Source organism: Cyprinodon tularosa, unplaced genomic scaffold, assembly GCF_016077235.1.
Source record: "Cyprinodon tularosa strain WSP-4 unplaced genomic scaffold, ASM1607723v1 ctg61, whole genome shotgun sequence".
NCBI lineage: Eukaryota > Metazoa > Chordata > Actinopteri > Cyprinodontiformes > Cyprinodontidae > Cyprinodon > Cyprinodon tularosa.
The window spans coordinates 1734783-1749835 of NW_024039352.1; the positions used below are offsets into that span (position 1 = coordinate 1734783).

General features: G+C 37.8%; 1 protein-coding gene across 1 annotated transcript in view; it reads right to left on the minus strand.

The window, feature by feature from the left end:
• ppp3r1a (protein phosphatase 3, regulatory subunit B, alpha a) overlaps nt 1-15053 on the minus strand; it is a 41236-nt gene that overhangs the window by 7466 nt on the left and 18717 nt on the right. Inside the window, exons 3-4 of the mRNA XM_038307419.1 lie at nt 2852-3028; nt 228-287 (exon numbers count right to left, since the gene is read on the minus strand). Coding sequence (XP_038163347.1) covers nt 228-287; nt 2852-3028 — 237 coding nt within the window. The remainder of the gene's footprint in view (nt 1-227; nt 288-2851; nt 3029-15053) is intronic.

Sequence of the window (15053 nt, forward strand, 5' to 3'; positions counted from 1 at the left end):
TAGTAATGCCTCTTTAAGGGTTAAATAATAAGTCTGACGTACTGAGGCTGACTGCAAAGAAATTAGCATCAGGGCTAATCTTGTTTAGGAATAGAGATGGGTGGAAATAAAGAGAAGACACATTTATCCTTTTAAGCAGTAAAAACGTGTGCCTTGATAAGATGGCCTAAACAAGCAGAATAACCTCTGGCCACATATGGAAGTAATGCAGCAGCAGGTTTACTTACATCGCAGTTTCTGTTCTTTGTCGCCCTTGACGCTGAACTGTGAGACTCCTTCAATAAATTCTGAAAAAGAAAAGAAAAAAAAGAAAAGTTGAAGCTCCTCTGGAAGGTCACGCATTAAAATCTTATTCCATCACTGGATTGTTTTTCTATGAAACTTAAAGCTCAATGCAAATTCAGATCTGGAAATGATACTGCACTACAGATATGGTCCCCGGTTTATTTTTTCCCAAGGTTAACTGAAAAACTGCAATATTTCGATTCAAAAGTTTCTATTTTAATGAGACTAAATGTTGGTAGTTAATACAGTTTAAATCATTTTTATGATACAAGGTTTCATGTAAACAACTTCAGACGTTTATTAATAGTATTACTGCAGCTTCCCAGCCGTCTGTTTTGATAGGGTTCATTGATAATTTAGCTCAGGCTCTTTCTAAACTTACAGGAATAAGTTCTCCTTGTTTATAATCTGAGCCTGTTCCACTGTGTTTTAACAGAGATGACCTATTAAGGTTTTTTAAGCAGTGTGTTGTCAAGGTTTCTCTGCGTTTTAGCCCATCTTAGTCAGTCATATCAGACAGGAAGCTAAAGCCACTGATACAGACTCTTTTCCTGTGCATCTCTTTGAACATCATTGGCTACACTCAAACCAAAACAGTTTTAAAAAAAATTTCTTAAAGAGAATCCACCAGTTAGTAAAGTTCTAAAACAATGTGATTCCATGGTCACTGATTATTCTTCATGTACACATGCCCAACATGCTGGAGCAGTGACATTTACAGAGAAAAATATATAACTTAGAGTCTAAATGTACTAAGAGCTTATATAGGATAGGGTGAGAATATTTAGAGTATGGTGGCGGTCCAGCAGTGGTGCATCAGACCCATATATGGAGGCCTTAATCCACGACATACTGGATGTAAATCTCAAAACAGAGACTTTTGGTACACGTCTCTCCACTCATTTTCCACCCCCTTCCCTGTTTTAATTATAAATAATGGCCACAGACCCCTGTCTCTTTAAAAATACATATTACCTAAACCTTTAAAATAAAGTTAAAGGTGTAGTTAGATGCTGTACTGTAGGTAAAGAAACACCAAGTCAGTGTCATTTCTTTACAATCAGGTAAAATAATCTCCCAAATATCTTTACTTTCCTCTTCCTCTTTCAGTTTGTAAGAATTTGCTTCTTGTGACTATTTGCTGTTTTCAAAGTATAGGCTGAGAGCAGGGAATGTATAATAACATTGTCTGGAACCGAAGCTAACTGGATGCATAAATATTAGAAGTGTTCACAGGTAACAAAGGAAAACAGCAAATCACAAAGATCAGCATATGGGGGCTCTGGGGATCTCCTCCAGGGTCTGTGAGCCTGTTGGGGACTGGCCCCTGGACCCAGGAGGATAGTGCATGTATGAGGAGTTAAAGAATATATATAGTATAGGCCTGTATATGTCCATATGACTTAGAATTAGACAACTTTTATTGTCATTTTGTATACACAAAGTTTATACAAAAGGAATTTTGTTTAATCACCATTGGTTTTGACTTTGACTCACATGGAAAGGATACCCGTTGCTCTTGAAACTTCTCTTTAAAGTTTACTTTGGTTGTCTGTTGTCTTCTTTTTTTGTTCTGTTCTCTGTTTTCTGTCCCTCTCACCTCTTACAGGTGGGGAAGCAGACTAGGAGTTACTGTTCCTTTTGTTTTGTCTTGTTTTCTCCCTTTTCATGCACTCTCTTTTATCTCTTTCTCTCTCCGCTTATTTTTCCATTCTCTTATTTTCTAACCTTCCTTTCCATCTCGATTGTTTACGATTTTATTCTCGGAATAATTTTCCAAAAATTTTCATATACCAGTACCAAGCAGAACCTTATGGCAAAAGTCGTAATGAACTGCTTGTAAAAGCTAATCTGTTGGGCTATCATCTAGCTCTGGGACATCTATTCCCAAAGCCATCTTGGCTAAACAGGACACCAAAAAGATCAGCATGTGGGACAACCGAAAGGTAAGATGTAACCCCCCGAAGACCACCATAACGCTAAGGTTCTGATTCTTCAAAGAATATAAAAATTTTTTTTTCCAAACACGTATAATTGCTACGACTCGCTGCTTCCAGCTGCTATTATATTTTAAACAGTGTTTATATGCATGTTTTTAGTTGCACAGCTTTATTTTCCATCTTACCATAAACAGGTCTGTCTTTTTATATTTTAACCTTAACCATAAAGAAATCCCAACTGTAGTTAAATACAGTCTGAAATAAGCTGTCGATTTATGAAGCATTTCTAGACCTAATCTACTTTTAGCTGTCATTTAACACATCAACAAAGTTAGAGGATAGAGTGTTGATTTCACAGCATGTACTTGTTACAGCAGTACAAGTGGGGTGCATATAGGAAATGTGCAAAGAAAGGAGCAAGGCAATTGTGCAAAACAAGAAGTAATAACAGATTAAAGGTAACTTGTGTACAACACATCAAACCATAAAGAGAAGCAGAAATATAAACAAATCAACCCAAAAAAAGGGGAAAAAATCTACATCATGTACATCATGTGCAGAGCAAAAGCAGAAGCATAGTTGAGAAGTAGGTGTTAAAAAACACAGCAGCAGGGTTTGACGCTTACCTTTAAAGTCCACCTCTCCGTTCCCATCCGTGTCGAATATGTCGATAACCCTCTGCACCAGAGGGTTCTGTTGCAGCTCCGGCAGAGACATGAATTCCTCGACGCTGAGCGAGCCCGAGTTATCTAGGTCGAGTTTCTTAAACCTCTTCCCTAGCCTCTTAATCTCATCAGCATCGACTGAACAAAGAGAAAAAGAAAAGAAGACAGAAGATCAGGATGAGGCGTTTCCTGTTGGACTAAAGATCTAGATTATCATCTTGGTTATCAAAGCTGTTAGAAGCAGGAACCTTAATGTCAGAACACGAAGAATAAGAATTAAACAACCAAAGTTGACCTGTAAGGCAACATTTTTCAAACATGTGAAACAAAAACTGAACTACACATTTATGCAAATGTTAAGAAAATGAAATGTTTAGATATTAGTCATAAACAGGGGAAAGCCAGCAGACCTGAAACTGACAGCTTCTAAATCAAAGAACCGCACAAACCAGAGGATGCCCTGCTCTGCTCTGAGCAACCATTAAAAAAAAAAAAAAAAAGGCAGTGGTAAAATAAAAGGTGGGGGAGCCAAAGAAAAAAGTACCTGAACTCTGAAAACTTACAGCCTTTGTGGTCGACTTGTGCAGCTTTATTAGATGGAGTTTGGATCTTTTGTTTCCCTGCCATGAGGAGAAACCCTCACGTCTAAGGCAGCTGCACTAAGCACTGAGCAAGGAGTAATCCAGAAGCAATAATACCATCCGTTGATAATTACTATATAAGCTCATTCAAACACAGTCACATGACCCGGCCGGCCAACCACAAACTATTAATTTATGAGCTTTAAGGTGGGGTCCTAAACTACATCTTTAAAAGAACGTTGTGGCTAATTTATGAGGCCTTCTGGTTCTGATCAGATTTACTGAACCAAGAAAACCAGGTTCAATAGTATGACGTGCTGCTGATAAGACATTTAAAACGCAAAACAAATCGATGCAAAAAAAGGATTAAAGTTCTGGTAGGTCAGGCAAAGTTTTTCCAAGCTCATTTCATCCCCATTATAATAGATGCCAGCTTTAAAACAACAACCCTGGCTCCGTATTCCTGGTGGAAACTGCGCAGATTGCATGGTTTTGGCTGCAACTGCTCCATCCGTTGTGATTTGAACCAAACCCATGAGGCTGGAATAGTATGACTCTGCAGTTTTTTTACATGATGCAACGCAAGGCAAGGAAAAAGATGGTTGTGCATGGTGTTCTGCGTTTCAGCACTCCAGCAGCCGAGCTACATCGGCTCGATGACTAATCTGCATGTGTTGGAGGAGAAGTGGAAGAAGGAGAGAGGGTGAGAAACACAGATTGAGAGGAAGAGACTATAACCGAGGCCAATACAGGCAAAACATTTCAAAGCATCATGTTTGGTTTTAACTAGGGATGTCCCGAACCTTTGATATATGAAAACGTTCCAATATAAGCTGTCAAAGGAAAATCTAAAGATGTCTTCCTGTATCTAAAAGTATCCATTTAAGCCATTGATTAATGAGAAATGGCTCAGTTGTTCTCATTCCTTAACTGTTTTTCTCAGTTCGAAAAATATCACTTCAAAAGTTTTCTAACAACAAAATAGGTAAGTATTGAAAGTTTGTATGATTTGTTCTGATATCAGGTCAATATTGGTAAATACTCAAATCTGCAACATCAAAATCGTATCGGAAATGTTAAAAGTTGTATGGAGACGTCCCTGGTTTAACATTATCCATCTTAAAACCATCACCTGCTCTATACACTAATGTCGACATTTGGAGACAAATATAAAAGTTTGCTAAATTGATGCTAAATTGACTTTTTTATTACCAAACTGCAATGACACTTCCAGTTGATTTTTTTAATCTTTTAACCCCAAGCATTAAGTTAGGCTTAAGGGTTCCATTGTTTTTATGGCCTTTAATGTTCTATTGTCCAGAGTAGATGGTTGGGTGGACTTTAAGGTTTCTAGCTCCCAAACTGATCTTTGAACTAGCTGTAACCCTCCTTTTATTTCTGGGGTATCAAGCTCATGTAAACATAATACCACCACCTAAAGGGCGGGAGGCCTTAAATGTAAAATGGCCAAAAATCAAGGGCCTTTTTTTTTTTTAGATTTGCAGACAAAACTGCAATTATAATTATTTGTTTCACAATTTGGGGTACTGATTCAAGTCTGTTAAATTATTTTGAAGAGGTAAAAAAATGAATGTGGCTTTATGATTAATAAAGAAAGACAACATCTTTTTTATTTATGACTCAGTTTAATTCACTGGACAATGTAATGCATTGCTGGCAAAGAGAGAGAGTTTGGATCAAGCTTGCATTTTACTTTTTGTTGCCCTGTCCAATTGATTAGATTCCCAACATAAACAGACCACTCTACTATGTTTAGAACTAAGCAGAGGTCATTCTCCTCAGATGGTCCCGTATCAATCAGCCTAGGGCATTGATGGCAGCAAAAGTTTATCCAACAAGTAAATTATATCAGTTCAATCAAAATTTGTTAAAGAGGGGCACTTGAGATGTTATACTCTTTCAGGCATCACATCCAAGTAGATTTTTGTGTTTGAGGAAAATATGCTTAGCATGGCTATTGTAGCATTAATACATAGGAACCTGATTGAAACCAAATAAGACAGAAGAAATTGCTAATTTTGTATATGGTAAAATAGGCATGTACAGCACTTACTATAACATTTACTTCAGTTTTATCTAAATATTATTTTTGGCATTTATTATCTCAACCTATAAAATGTTACAAAATTACTTGACAATATCACAAATTGTGGAAATAGGATTTAATCATTTTTGTTCACTTTTACACTGTAGAAATATTTTAAAGCTTGTTTTGGCACAAAGCTGCCATCAGTGGTATCAGCGTCTTGTTAATATTAAGAAACTGTTTATGATTGGTTAATGCCGGCAATATTGTAAAATTGTAAGGTATTGCCTGGATTGACCCTTTGGTGTTTTATCGTAATATTCTGAAAATTCAAAAGCAGTTTCCTTATTTTATTTTAAATGTTCTTATTTTAGTTCTTATCTTGTTCAGACCATGACCCTAAGTTGAATCCTCACTTTGCAGCCTGCGTCTTATCGCAGTCTCCAATAAAAGGCTTTTAAAGCAACAGTTTTTACATTTATGGCCTTGAGCAGGTAAATCTGTCACAATGTCCAGTAGCAGAAAATGGTGTCACCCGTCTTTCTTCTTTGCCTTAAAAATAATGTGGTAGCCTATGTGATAATGCATTCTGTTTAATGGCTCAAGGGTATGATGAATATCACTGAGGGGCATCGGGTTCACAAAACCTGAGGAGGAGAGATTAGCCTGGTTTACTGGTCTAACAATGTAATAGCTGAAAGCTACAGCGCAGCTATAAACAAGAGCCCCTCACTTAAATTAAGGCAGATATAAAGACAAAAAAAAAAAAAAAAGGATGTTTATTAACTGGTGATAAAAGAAAAATCTTTTCATAAAATTATAGAAACTAGATCTGTCTACCTTAGATGTAGGCCTACATGTTAAATGTATTAGGTTATTTTAGCTTGGTGAAAGTATTTCCCATTTCCTTTTGTGCATTTAGTAGCAATTCAAGAAACTTTAGCTCACAATTACTACTCTGTATCCAATTTCCATTAACTTTGCAGATTTAAAACATATTTATTAATAGCAGAAAGTCAGTAAATGAATTCAATTTGAAAGAGAAACAAATCCACAAACAAACAGAGGCTTTTAAAATGTGATATTTTGTCCCCTGAGGGCGTCCGTGTCCACTAGGAACGGTTATCTGAGCTGACCAACTGACTCTTCTTTTGACACAAAACACGGTCTAATCAGCAGCCTCCTGTTTTCCTGCTCACAGCAGATGACAGCAGCCAAGCCCGTACATGGAGTATCAGTGTTACAGATTTAGTATTGCAAATCAAAGCCATGTTCAGGGGAGCCTGCTGCATAGCTAAATGCGTCCTTTTCACGGCCTGATGTGAAATCTGTAACAGCTGAGTGATGCAAGCACCCAAATAACAGAAGGTATGGGGTTAAATCACACATTGAAGTAGAGAAAGATCTGTTCTATACAATCAAAATGATTTAACCCACCATTTTAAAATGGATTTTGTTATTTTCATTTGGACAATTTAATTAGAATAAATTCTGAACTTCCTTTTGGTGCACATACACGTGTGTGTTGATTTTAAAATAAGTGCTGCCCGTCTAAACGGTATGTTAAATTTCTGAAAAACTGACTGTGAAACACGTGGAAGCAAGTTGAGGAGAGGACCGGGACAAACTGGTCATGCTCAGATTTACTCATACAGGCGTCTTGTTTATAGACAAGAACTTTTCTTTAATAAAATATCCTGCAGGGTTTGTATCACATCACCCATTACTAATGCAGATAATAATCGTCTGCCTGGCAAAGAACTTAAGAACCCAATCCTGACAGTACCTTCTGCGCTAAAGTCCTCATTCTGAGCCAAACAGAATAGAGCAGTTAAAATAAATACCTATGCGTCCTCCATTTAGAAGAATGGGATTTTTTTGAATAATCTATAAGCAGAACTCAGTTAGCTCTTTATATATAATTGATAATTATTACTAAAACGCAATTATCAATACACTACCTAAAAAAACAAAAATGTTGCCATCAAAAAAGAAAGAGAAAGCTCAAAAACTTATATTAATTGGACCACATTTGCTTTAGCATTATTTCAATAAGCATCTGCACTTTCACAAGATTCATTCAACCCGGTGTCGCAAGAACTTCTCTCCAAAATCATGTCTTTCTGAAATATATTTGATGATACAGTTATTTACTTTTCTCCATTTGACCTTCTAAAACAGAAATCTTTTCCACGACCATGGGATGTGTCGTTCGACGTGATTATTTTAAGAATATATTGGGGTTAAATAACTTGTTGCCAACTGAGACATAATGGCTCATGCAGTAATTCTCCAAAGGGAGGCTGGTACTGATTTGCTTAGTTGCCGACTTTTTTGGGGGTAATTTCATAACTGCATGTGCTGCCACTCTACTGACAACACAGGTAACTATTACAGGCAATCATTGTTAAACCTACCATCAAAATGTTTTTACTCTTTAGGTACACTCAAAGAGGAACACAAAATAAGAACTATTTCTATTTATTCCAAACTCCTACTGTATTTTCAGTAGAACAATAACAGATTTTCTAAAAGGGTAAAACAATAACTATAAATAAAATTTATTCTTAATCCATGAAGGAATCAGTTTTTACATAACTTCCACCTGCTAAATGCTACTGCGTAATGGAGGCGAGATGTCCATAAAACACCCTGATGCTGTAATGGTAGTAAGCCTGACACCGTGTCCATATTTGGAGCTCCCGTTTTGAAATAAAGGGGGAGTACTTCCTGCTGTGCTGACAGAACCTGCTCATGAACCGTTTGTGTAACTCCCAAGACATCTCTAGCTTAAATTGTTTGTCTGGTAGCATTTTGGAAGTCCTGTGAAAACAGTGACTTAAGTTAACATTTGCTTTGGAGCTTCAAACCAGTACTGAAGGTTTATTTTTGAATGAGATTGAATTTCATTTGATCACTTTCATTATAGTTTAACATCTAAAATACCTATAAAAATAACCTGAATTGGATAATTCTCTGAAGAACAAAGATTACGTATAATCCTGGTAGGAAGTGATCTAATGTGGGTTCTACCGGTGGAAACAGAGCAGGGATCAATGCTTTCTGGTAACAAGAAGCTCTCTGAGCTAAACAAGCATTAATATAGAACTGGTCAAACCTGATCCTTTAAAAAAAGTTTTGATTATTGAAACCTTTACTCTGTCAAACAAAAGAAAGAGTGACTTTGGCGTCAGATGCAGGAGTTTGCCCTGCAACTGAAGGGTTGTTGGTTCGAGCCCTGGCTGTGGGTTTCAGTGTTGTTGTGTCCTTGAGCAAGACACTTAACCCACATTGCCTACTGATGGTGGTCAGACGGACCGGTGGCGCCACTGTATGGCAGCCTTGCATTAGTCATTGAGCCTTAATGCCAAGCCTCTGCAACCATCAAATCTGTCTCTGTGCGTAACCCGCCCCCCGCGCAGAGGCTATGCAACCGTCGTCGAGCACCTAAAAAAAATCCTGACTACGAGTCAGACTGTCTCAAACCCGCGCAGACCTCAAGCAGAATTGCGCAGACAGAAAGCAGCTGTGATTGGTCCTTGGTATGCCTTCCGGCTGTCTGTGTGGTCATCCTTCTCGATTTGGTTCCGGGACGCGCTATTTTTAAAAACCGAGAATCAACTACAATGGACAACTACGACGAAAGGTTAATCGAAGAGGTTCGCTTCATTAACACAACCTGTTCCTCTTCGATGTCTAGCAACTCTAGATCTATCTCCCTGACCGTGATATCTTGCAAATGCGCCATTGTTGTTTTGAAAGATAAACACTCCCACCGGCACCGCCGAATTTCTCGCGAGTTCTCCAATAGGTTCCCCTTTGCGCTTTGGTGGGAAACTCCTGTGCGTCCCTAGAAATTCCAGACCAACAGTGCAGAAGTATACCAGCAAAACTGGTTCGCAACCAGACCCAAGCGACATTTAATGTGTGCGGTTGCAGAAGTATAATCTGCTCTTTAGGGCAGCTGTAGCTACATTGTACCTTGGCACACTCAGTTTGTGAGTATGTGTGCAAGAATGTAGTGTAAAGAGCTTTGATCAAGTCACCTGACTTGAAAAAGTGTGTACAACTCATTTACCATGTATCACTATAGCCCTGCTGCTGATTTTTGCGTAAATGATGTTATAGCTGTGAACAACTGCACAAGCCATCTTTAAACAACTTCATACTCTCGTACTCGTCGTCTCCCGCTTTATCCAGAACCGGGTCGCGGTTTCACGACTTCATATTCTTGTGAAGTCTAAAGGAATCTTTTTATTTAGCATTATTTTTTTTTTATCAGCAGCTTTTATTTGAAGCTATTCCTGGGTCTATGTTGAAAGAGCCTGACAAGTTTAAGTGTCCCATCTGAATAATTTTCAGACAGAGACGGCAACAAAAAAATAAATATACATCCTATATAAAACAAAAACTATTATGCACATTGCATCAGTAGTTCACCTTCAGAAAATTGCTTTATTAGCATGCATGGCTGCTTTTTGTAAATCAGGCTGTCCGAAGGAAACTAGTCTGATCTAAATGAATGTTAGATGGCAACAAACGTACTATCATAGCTACAGCCTTAAACTGCAACACTATCCTCACTTCCGCTTCCTAGCTTGTAGTGAAAAAGTGTTCGCAGCTGACTTTTATTAATAAAGTTGTGTTCACACATTCTTGCAAGTCTGTGAAATGCAAGTTTGATAAGTCAGACAAATTGGGGCTTCTAGAGTTCATGTTTTATCTAATTGGTTTCTAAAAAGAAAACCTTTAAAACCTTTAACCCTTTTCTTAGTCTTTAATAAGAAAATATCTTTACCAATTTAAATAAGTTAAAATTAGTAGATTGTTGCCTTTTTTCTTAAGACATTTTAGCCCAAGATAAAACTGTTAGCTATTAAGGAACTTCTGAGCCGAATGGCCAGACCCCTTGTTGATGGTAGAAGTTGCCAAGAGTATGTGTATTATTCATGGTGGTAAAGACGGCAGCTTTCTAACAGAACAGGTCTCCTTCCTACAGGTCTGATGTCTGCCAGCATCAGAGAACCACATGGAGACTCTTCATAGGGTGAATATACTACAGCTAGGAGTTTTAAATGAGGGACATGGCTCTCTCTCATACAAGTAATGGTTAGCAATAAAAATGAAGCGATTCCTTGAACGAAGCTCTAAAAACTTTTTAAAAAGGTATATTCTGATTCAAGGCTTTGTCCATCCTATATAACTAAACATTTGAACCATCATGTTTAACAGCATATGTTTATTGCTTACATTTACTGCGATGAGGAAGACAAGAGACAACAGGAGAAAAGGACAAAGACCTGGTGGGCGTTCCAACTGGGACCATAAAAAAAAGAAGCTTTATACCAAACTGCTTAGCCCAATATCAGAGCATCATGAAAAACATTTTTTATGTGCTCTTCAGAAGAAATGTAAGTAGTTGGACAAACAATCAGATGTAGTGTCCCTGATCCAAACTGGAAAACAGACAGAAGTAGAAAATGTCAAATGAGGATCTGTAATAATGAAAACCACAGAATGAGCAGCTTAAAGCTCCAACATTTAAGAGGAAAGCATTCGTACAGAGATATCAGGATTTATGATCAGGTTTCATTTACATGTATTTTAAAAGAACAGATAATGTGTTTTGGATTATCGACAGACACGCCGTATTACTCTCTATATATAAGTTTGGATAAAACTTACTGCTTTGAGTGAGTTAATTAGCAGTTTTAGTAATTTAAACAATTAGAGATAATTATTTATTTACTAGATTAATCTAATCCCCTCAGCTCTATTTCATGTTACATTATTTATTTGCATCTTCCCCCCTCCCCCCTTTTGAACCATATTTTTGTGAATATCATAAACTTCTCTGCATATTTGAATTCCTTATTGTTCCACTTGGAACTGTTTATCAGTTCATGAAGCTTCCAGTGGACAGTGCTTTATGTAGGACATCTTTGGGACGACAACTGTCCTGCTCGTTTTGAGGGACAACAGGTGAAATCAGTTACCTACAGGACTAACACTGAATCAGGCATCAATTTAGATATAAACTGAACCAATGTTCAGAAAGAACTAATTTATGGTCAAGAATTGAGATCCAAACAATTCTGGCGCAACCTCACCAACAACCATTTAATTACTCAATAGGTTACACCCAAGTCTGAGTGTATTTCCATTTTAAATCTTTCTTAAATACAATGAAGGTTTCATATATGCAAAACCACAAACAGGAAAGAGCAGTGCACAAAAAGAATAGCTAAATACCGTGCTATTCTACACATTACAGAGCAACTAATAAAGAAAAGTAGCTAGCATGGCAGAGCTGAATAATTGTGGCTGGCTAAGAGAAAACTGAGAGCATTTTTGATTTAACTAAAACCAACTAATGCATCTAGGAAAACTTCCCCTACCGTATAACAAAGACTGAGTCCTATTAGGGTTGAAACTAAGACTACATCCTCAAAGCTGAATCAAAGTATCCGGATCAAAGTGTTTAAACCTGGAGGAGCCAGAATAGGCATTGTAATACCTATGCCACACCTCTAGGAAGCGCAGCAATGCTGCAACAGAAGTAAAGGAAGTAGAAGCAAGGAAGAAAGACTAAACAATGAACCCAGAAGAAAGCACGGATCAACAGAAAGGCTAAGATGTGCCAGTGTAAAATCCACAATAAATTCAATATTCTCTGATGTATAATATTTTCTAACAATCACAACTTTGAAGTACACCATTTTTTTGTGTCAGCACATGCTTATTAAGAAAGACGGGGTCTACGATAGCATGCATGTGCAAACATGTTTGAAACCGGTTCTACAGATTCGGATATCAAGACTTCAGTAGGAGATGGCTGAAAACCCATCCACTCTAGGAACTTCAGATGTGGTTACTTTTGGAGTCACTTCCTCTGGTTGACCAATAAACTCAAAAACAAGGATTCATCTTGACTGGTCCTAAGGGTGCCAGACAAAAGCAGTGAAGGTGAAAGAATTCAGACCTTCATTTGACCCTGTACGGTTAGACCAGGCCAAACAAAATCATGTTTCTGGGGCAGTATTGCTCCAGTATTGTGCTGATTGAAAGGTTAAAATAAGCATCAAGAAGTACAATCGATTCCATCAGGCTTTTGTTGCTCTATGTTAAAATGTAGTTTTGCACCAGCCACTTATCTCTAGTCCATAAGTGTGCCCAAAAAAAAGCAGTTGTGACCATGAATCATTTAAGGGTCTTGAATGGATTCAGACCAACATATTGGGGTCCAGAAACGACACATTGGCATGGTTAAGAGCATTCCAATGGTGTGGTGTGAAAGTACTGTATGGCTGTCCTCCAGCTCAAGGCAAAGAAAATATTAAAATGTGCTTCAATAGACAATTAAAAAACACACATGCACACAAAACAACTGCTAAAGCTACAAATGACTTCAAGGAAAAAAGAAACAAAAAAGGTAGATTATCTGAATTTTTAGAAAGCTGTGTTCTTGAAGAGAAGTCTGATGAAAATATGACAGCTAGATGTGAGAGCCAAGAAAGGTAGAGGTTGTGTGATTTTTTTTTTTGTCACAATGCCTGCTAAAAAAGAAAATCACAAATCAGAGGGGACTGAGAAGGAAGGGACTGCAACACTGAATACTTTAACAGTACACACGTAGACTGCAACTCTTTCCCTTAGTTTATACTAAGAATAAAGAAAATATTAAAGAATTGATCATGTAGAACAGACCCCATCGTTAATGGCATACCTCCGACAAAGACAGAATGCGTTTTGAAGAGAGACAAGGATGATGGTGTTGGGATGCTGAAAATTAAACTGTAAAAACTGCCAATTGCAACAGTTCCATGAAAAAAACTGATATGATTTTAGTGCAAGAGCTTTGATGCAAAATCCTATCTTTTATTTAAAAAAAGTTTAATTTAAGCTTAATCTATCATAAAACATTCTAATAATGGAAGAGATTTCATTTAGTAATGCAAAAGGTTTGCACTATCGCAGGCTCCTCGTACTGCTATGCTAATGAGCAGCTCTGAGGGACACCCGATGTAACTGTGAGATGATTATGATAATCTCATATAGTCTAACACAGAGCGCACACACACACTTTCATAAATGCTGTATGCACCCACAACAGTGTTACTAGGCAACGGGAAACCATTAGCCCCCAAGGTAGCCCACATCCACACAGATTCCACGCACACACACAGTGAAAAGAAACACTTAAATAATTGTTCAGGGGGGAATGCATGAAATACATACATATGTAGATGCCATCACCGCAGCCTGAAGCTTTTTCGTTGCTTTATTGCATAAGCGACAGCAACATGGGTAAGGCCCTGGGAAGTCGTCTGTAAACCTGTGTTAGAATGGCTGATCATTTACATCGTGAATCAGCAGGATCAATGCAGGTCTTTCTCAGCTGGCACACCTCAACCTTCTGTCCATATTATCCTTGTAACAGCCAAAAGGTAAAAAGCAGAACAAACGGCTTGAAAACCGATTTCCACCCTCCATGTTTGAATAATTATAAAAACCCAATGTTCCTGAAAGTGTCATTAATGATTGAGTCCTCCTAAGCATGCTAAGCCCTTAAACAGTTCACCCTGCACATTGATGGAGACATGTGACTCCATTAACGCAGCTAACCTCGATGGAGATGAGCGCTGTGAAGAGGAAGCTGAATTCAAGTTGCCGTGTTGCTGAAAATAACAGCCTTGTTGTAGATGGCTTTCCTAGCAGCCGAGATAAGGCATGAGGATGGGTAAACATGAGAAGGTTACATGCACAGCTCAGTAATTACATGGCTTCGACACATGACACTGAGCCAAATAGCATAATGGGGTTGGGTTGAGTATACGAGGGTGTAGTAGTAATACTGAAGGGAGGCAACTCTACCGGCTTGTTAGAGCACCTGGGAAAATTTCACTGTTGCAAATTAAAACTCAGGCTATCAGATTTATGTCACCACTTGTTTTCAATTCCAAATCCCTACCTAGTGCGAGTGCATTTTAATACGTTCAAACCATGGAAAGCAAAGCTCGAAATTGTCAGTAAAATTTGCTTTCAGAACTTCATTAAATCAAGTCATGCAAACTCTATAAAACTAATTTAAAACGAACACCAAACGCAGGTATTTGTGAGCATATTACCTTTATTTTGTGTGTAGTGATTAACAAAAGTAAAAGGTTAAGCTCATGCTGATTGGCATGTACCTTAGACCCAGTTTAAAAAGCTATGAGATCACCCTTTTTACTTTTAAATAAGTCGGCATTTATCTACATTAGTAATAAGCAATGCAAAAACTTATGTTCCAAAGTTGTACTTAAAAGATCAAGTAGTTGTGTATCGGAATGCCAGTCTATGAGTGCACACAAAACTGCATTTTCTACAAAAACAAGTTTAAACAAAATCTATTTTTTTTTTTTTTGCTTTGCTAAGGTCCTAGCATGGATAAGCACACAGTGTAATTTAAAAGCTTTAATGTCTGCATATGTCCAAGCTGCTGTTGAATGGGATTCCTACTGTCAGTGCACCGCTGGTGTACGGTGGTCTGAGC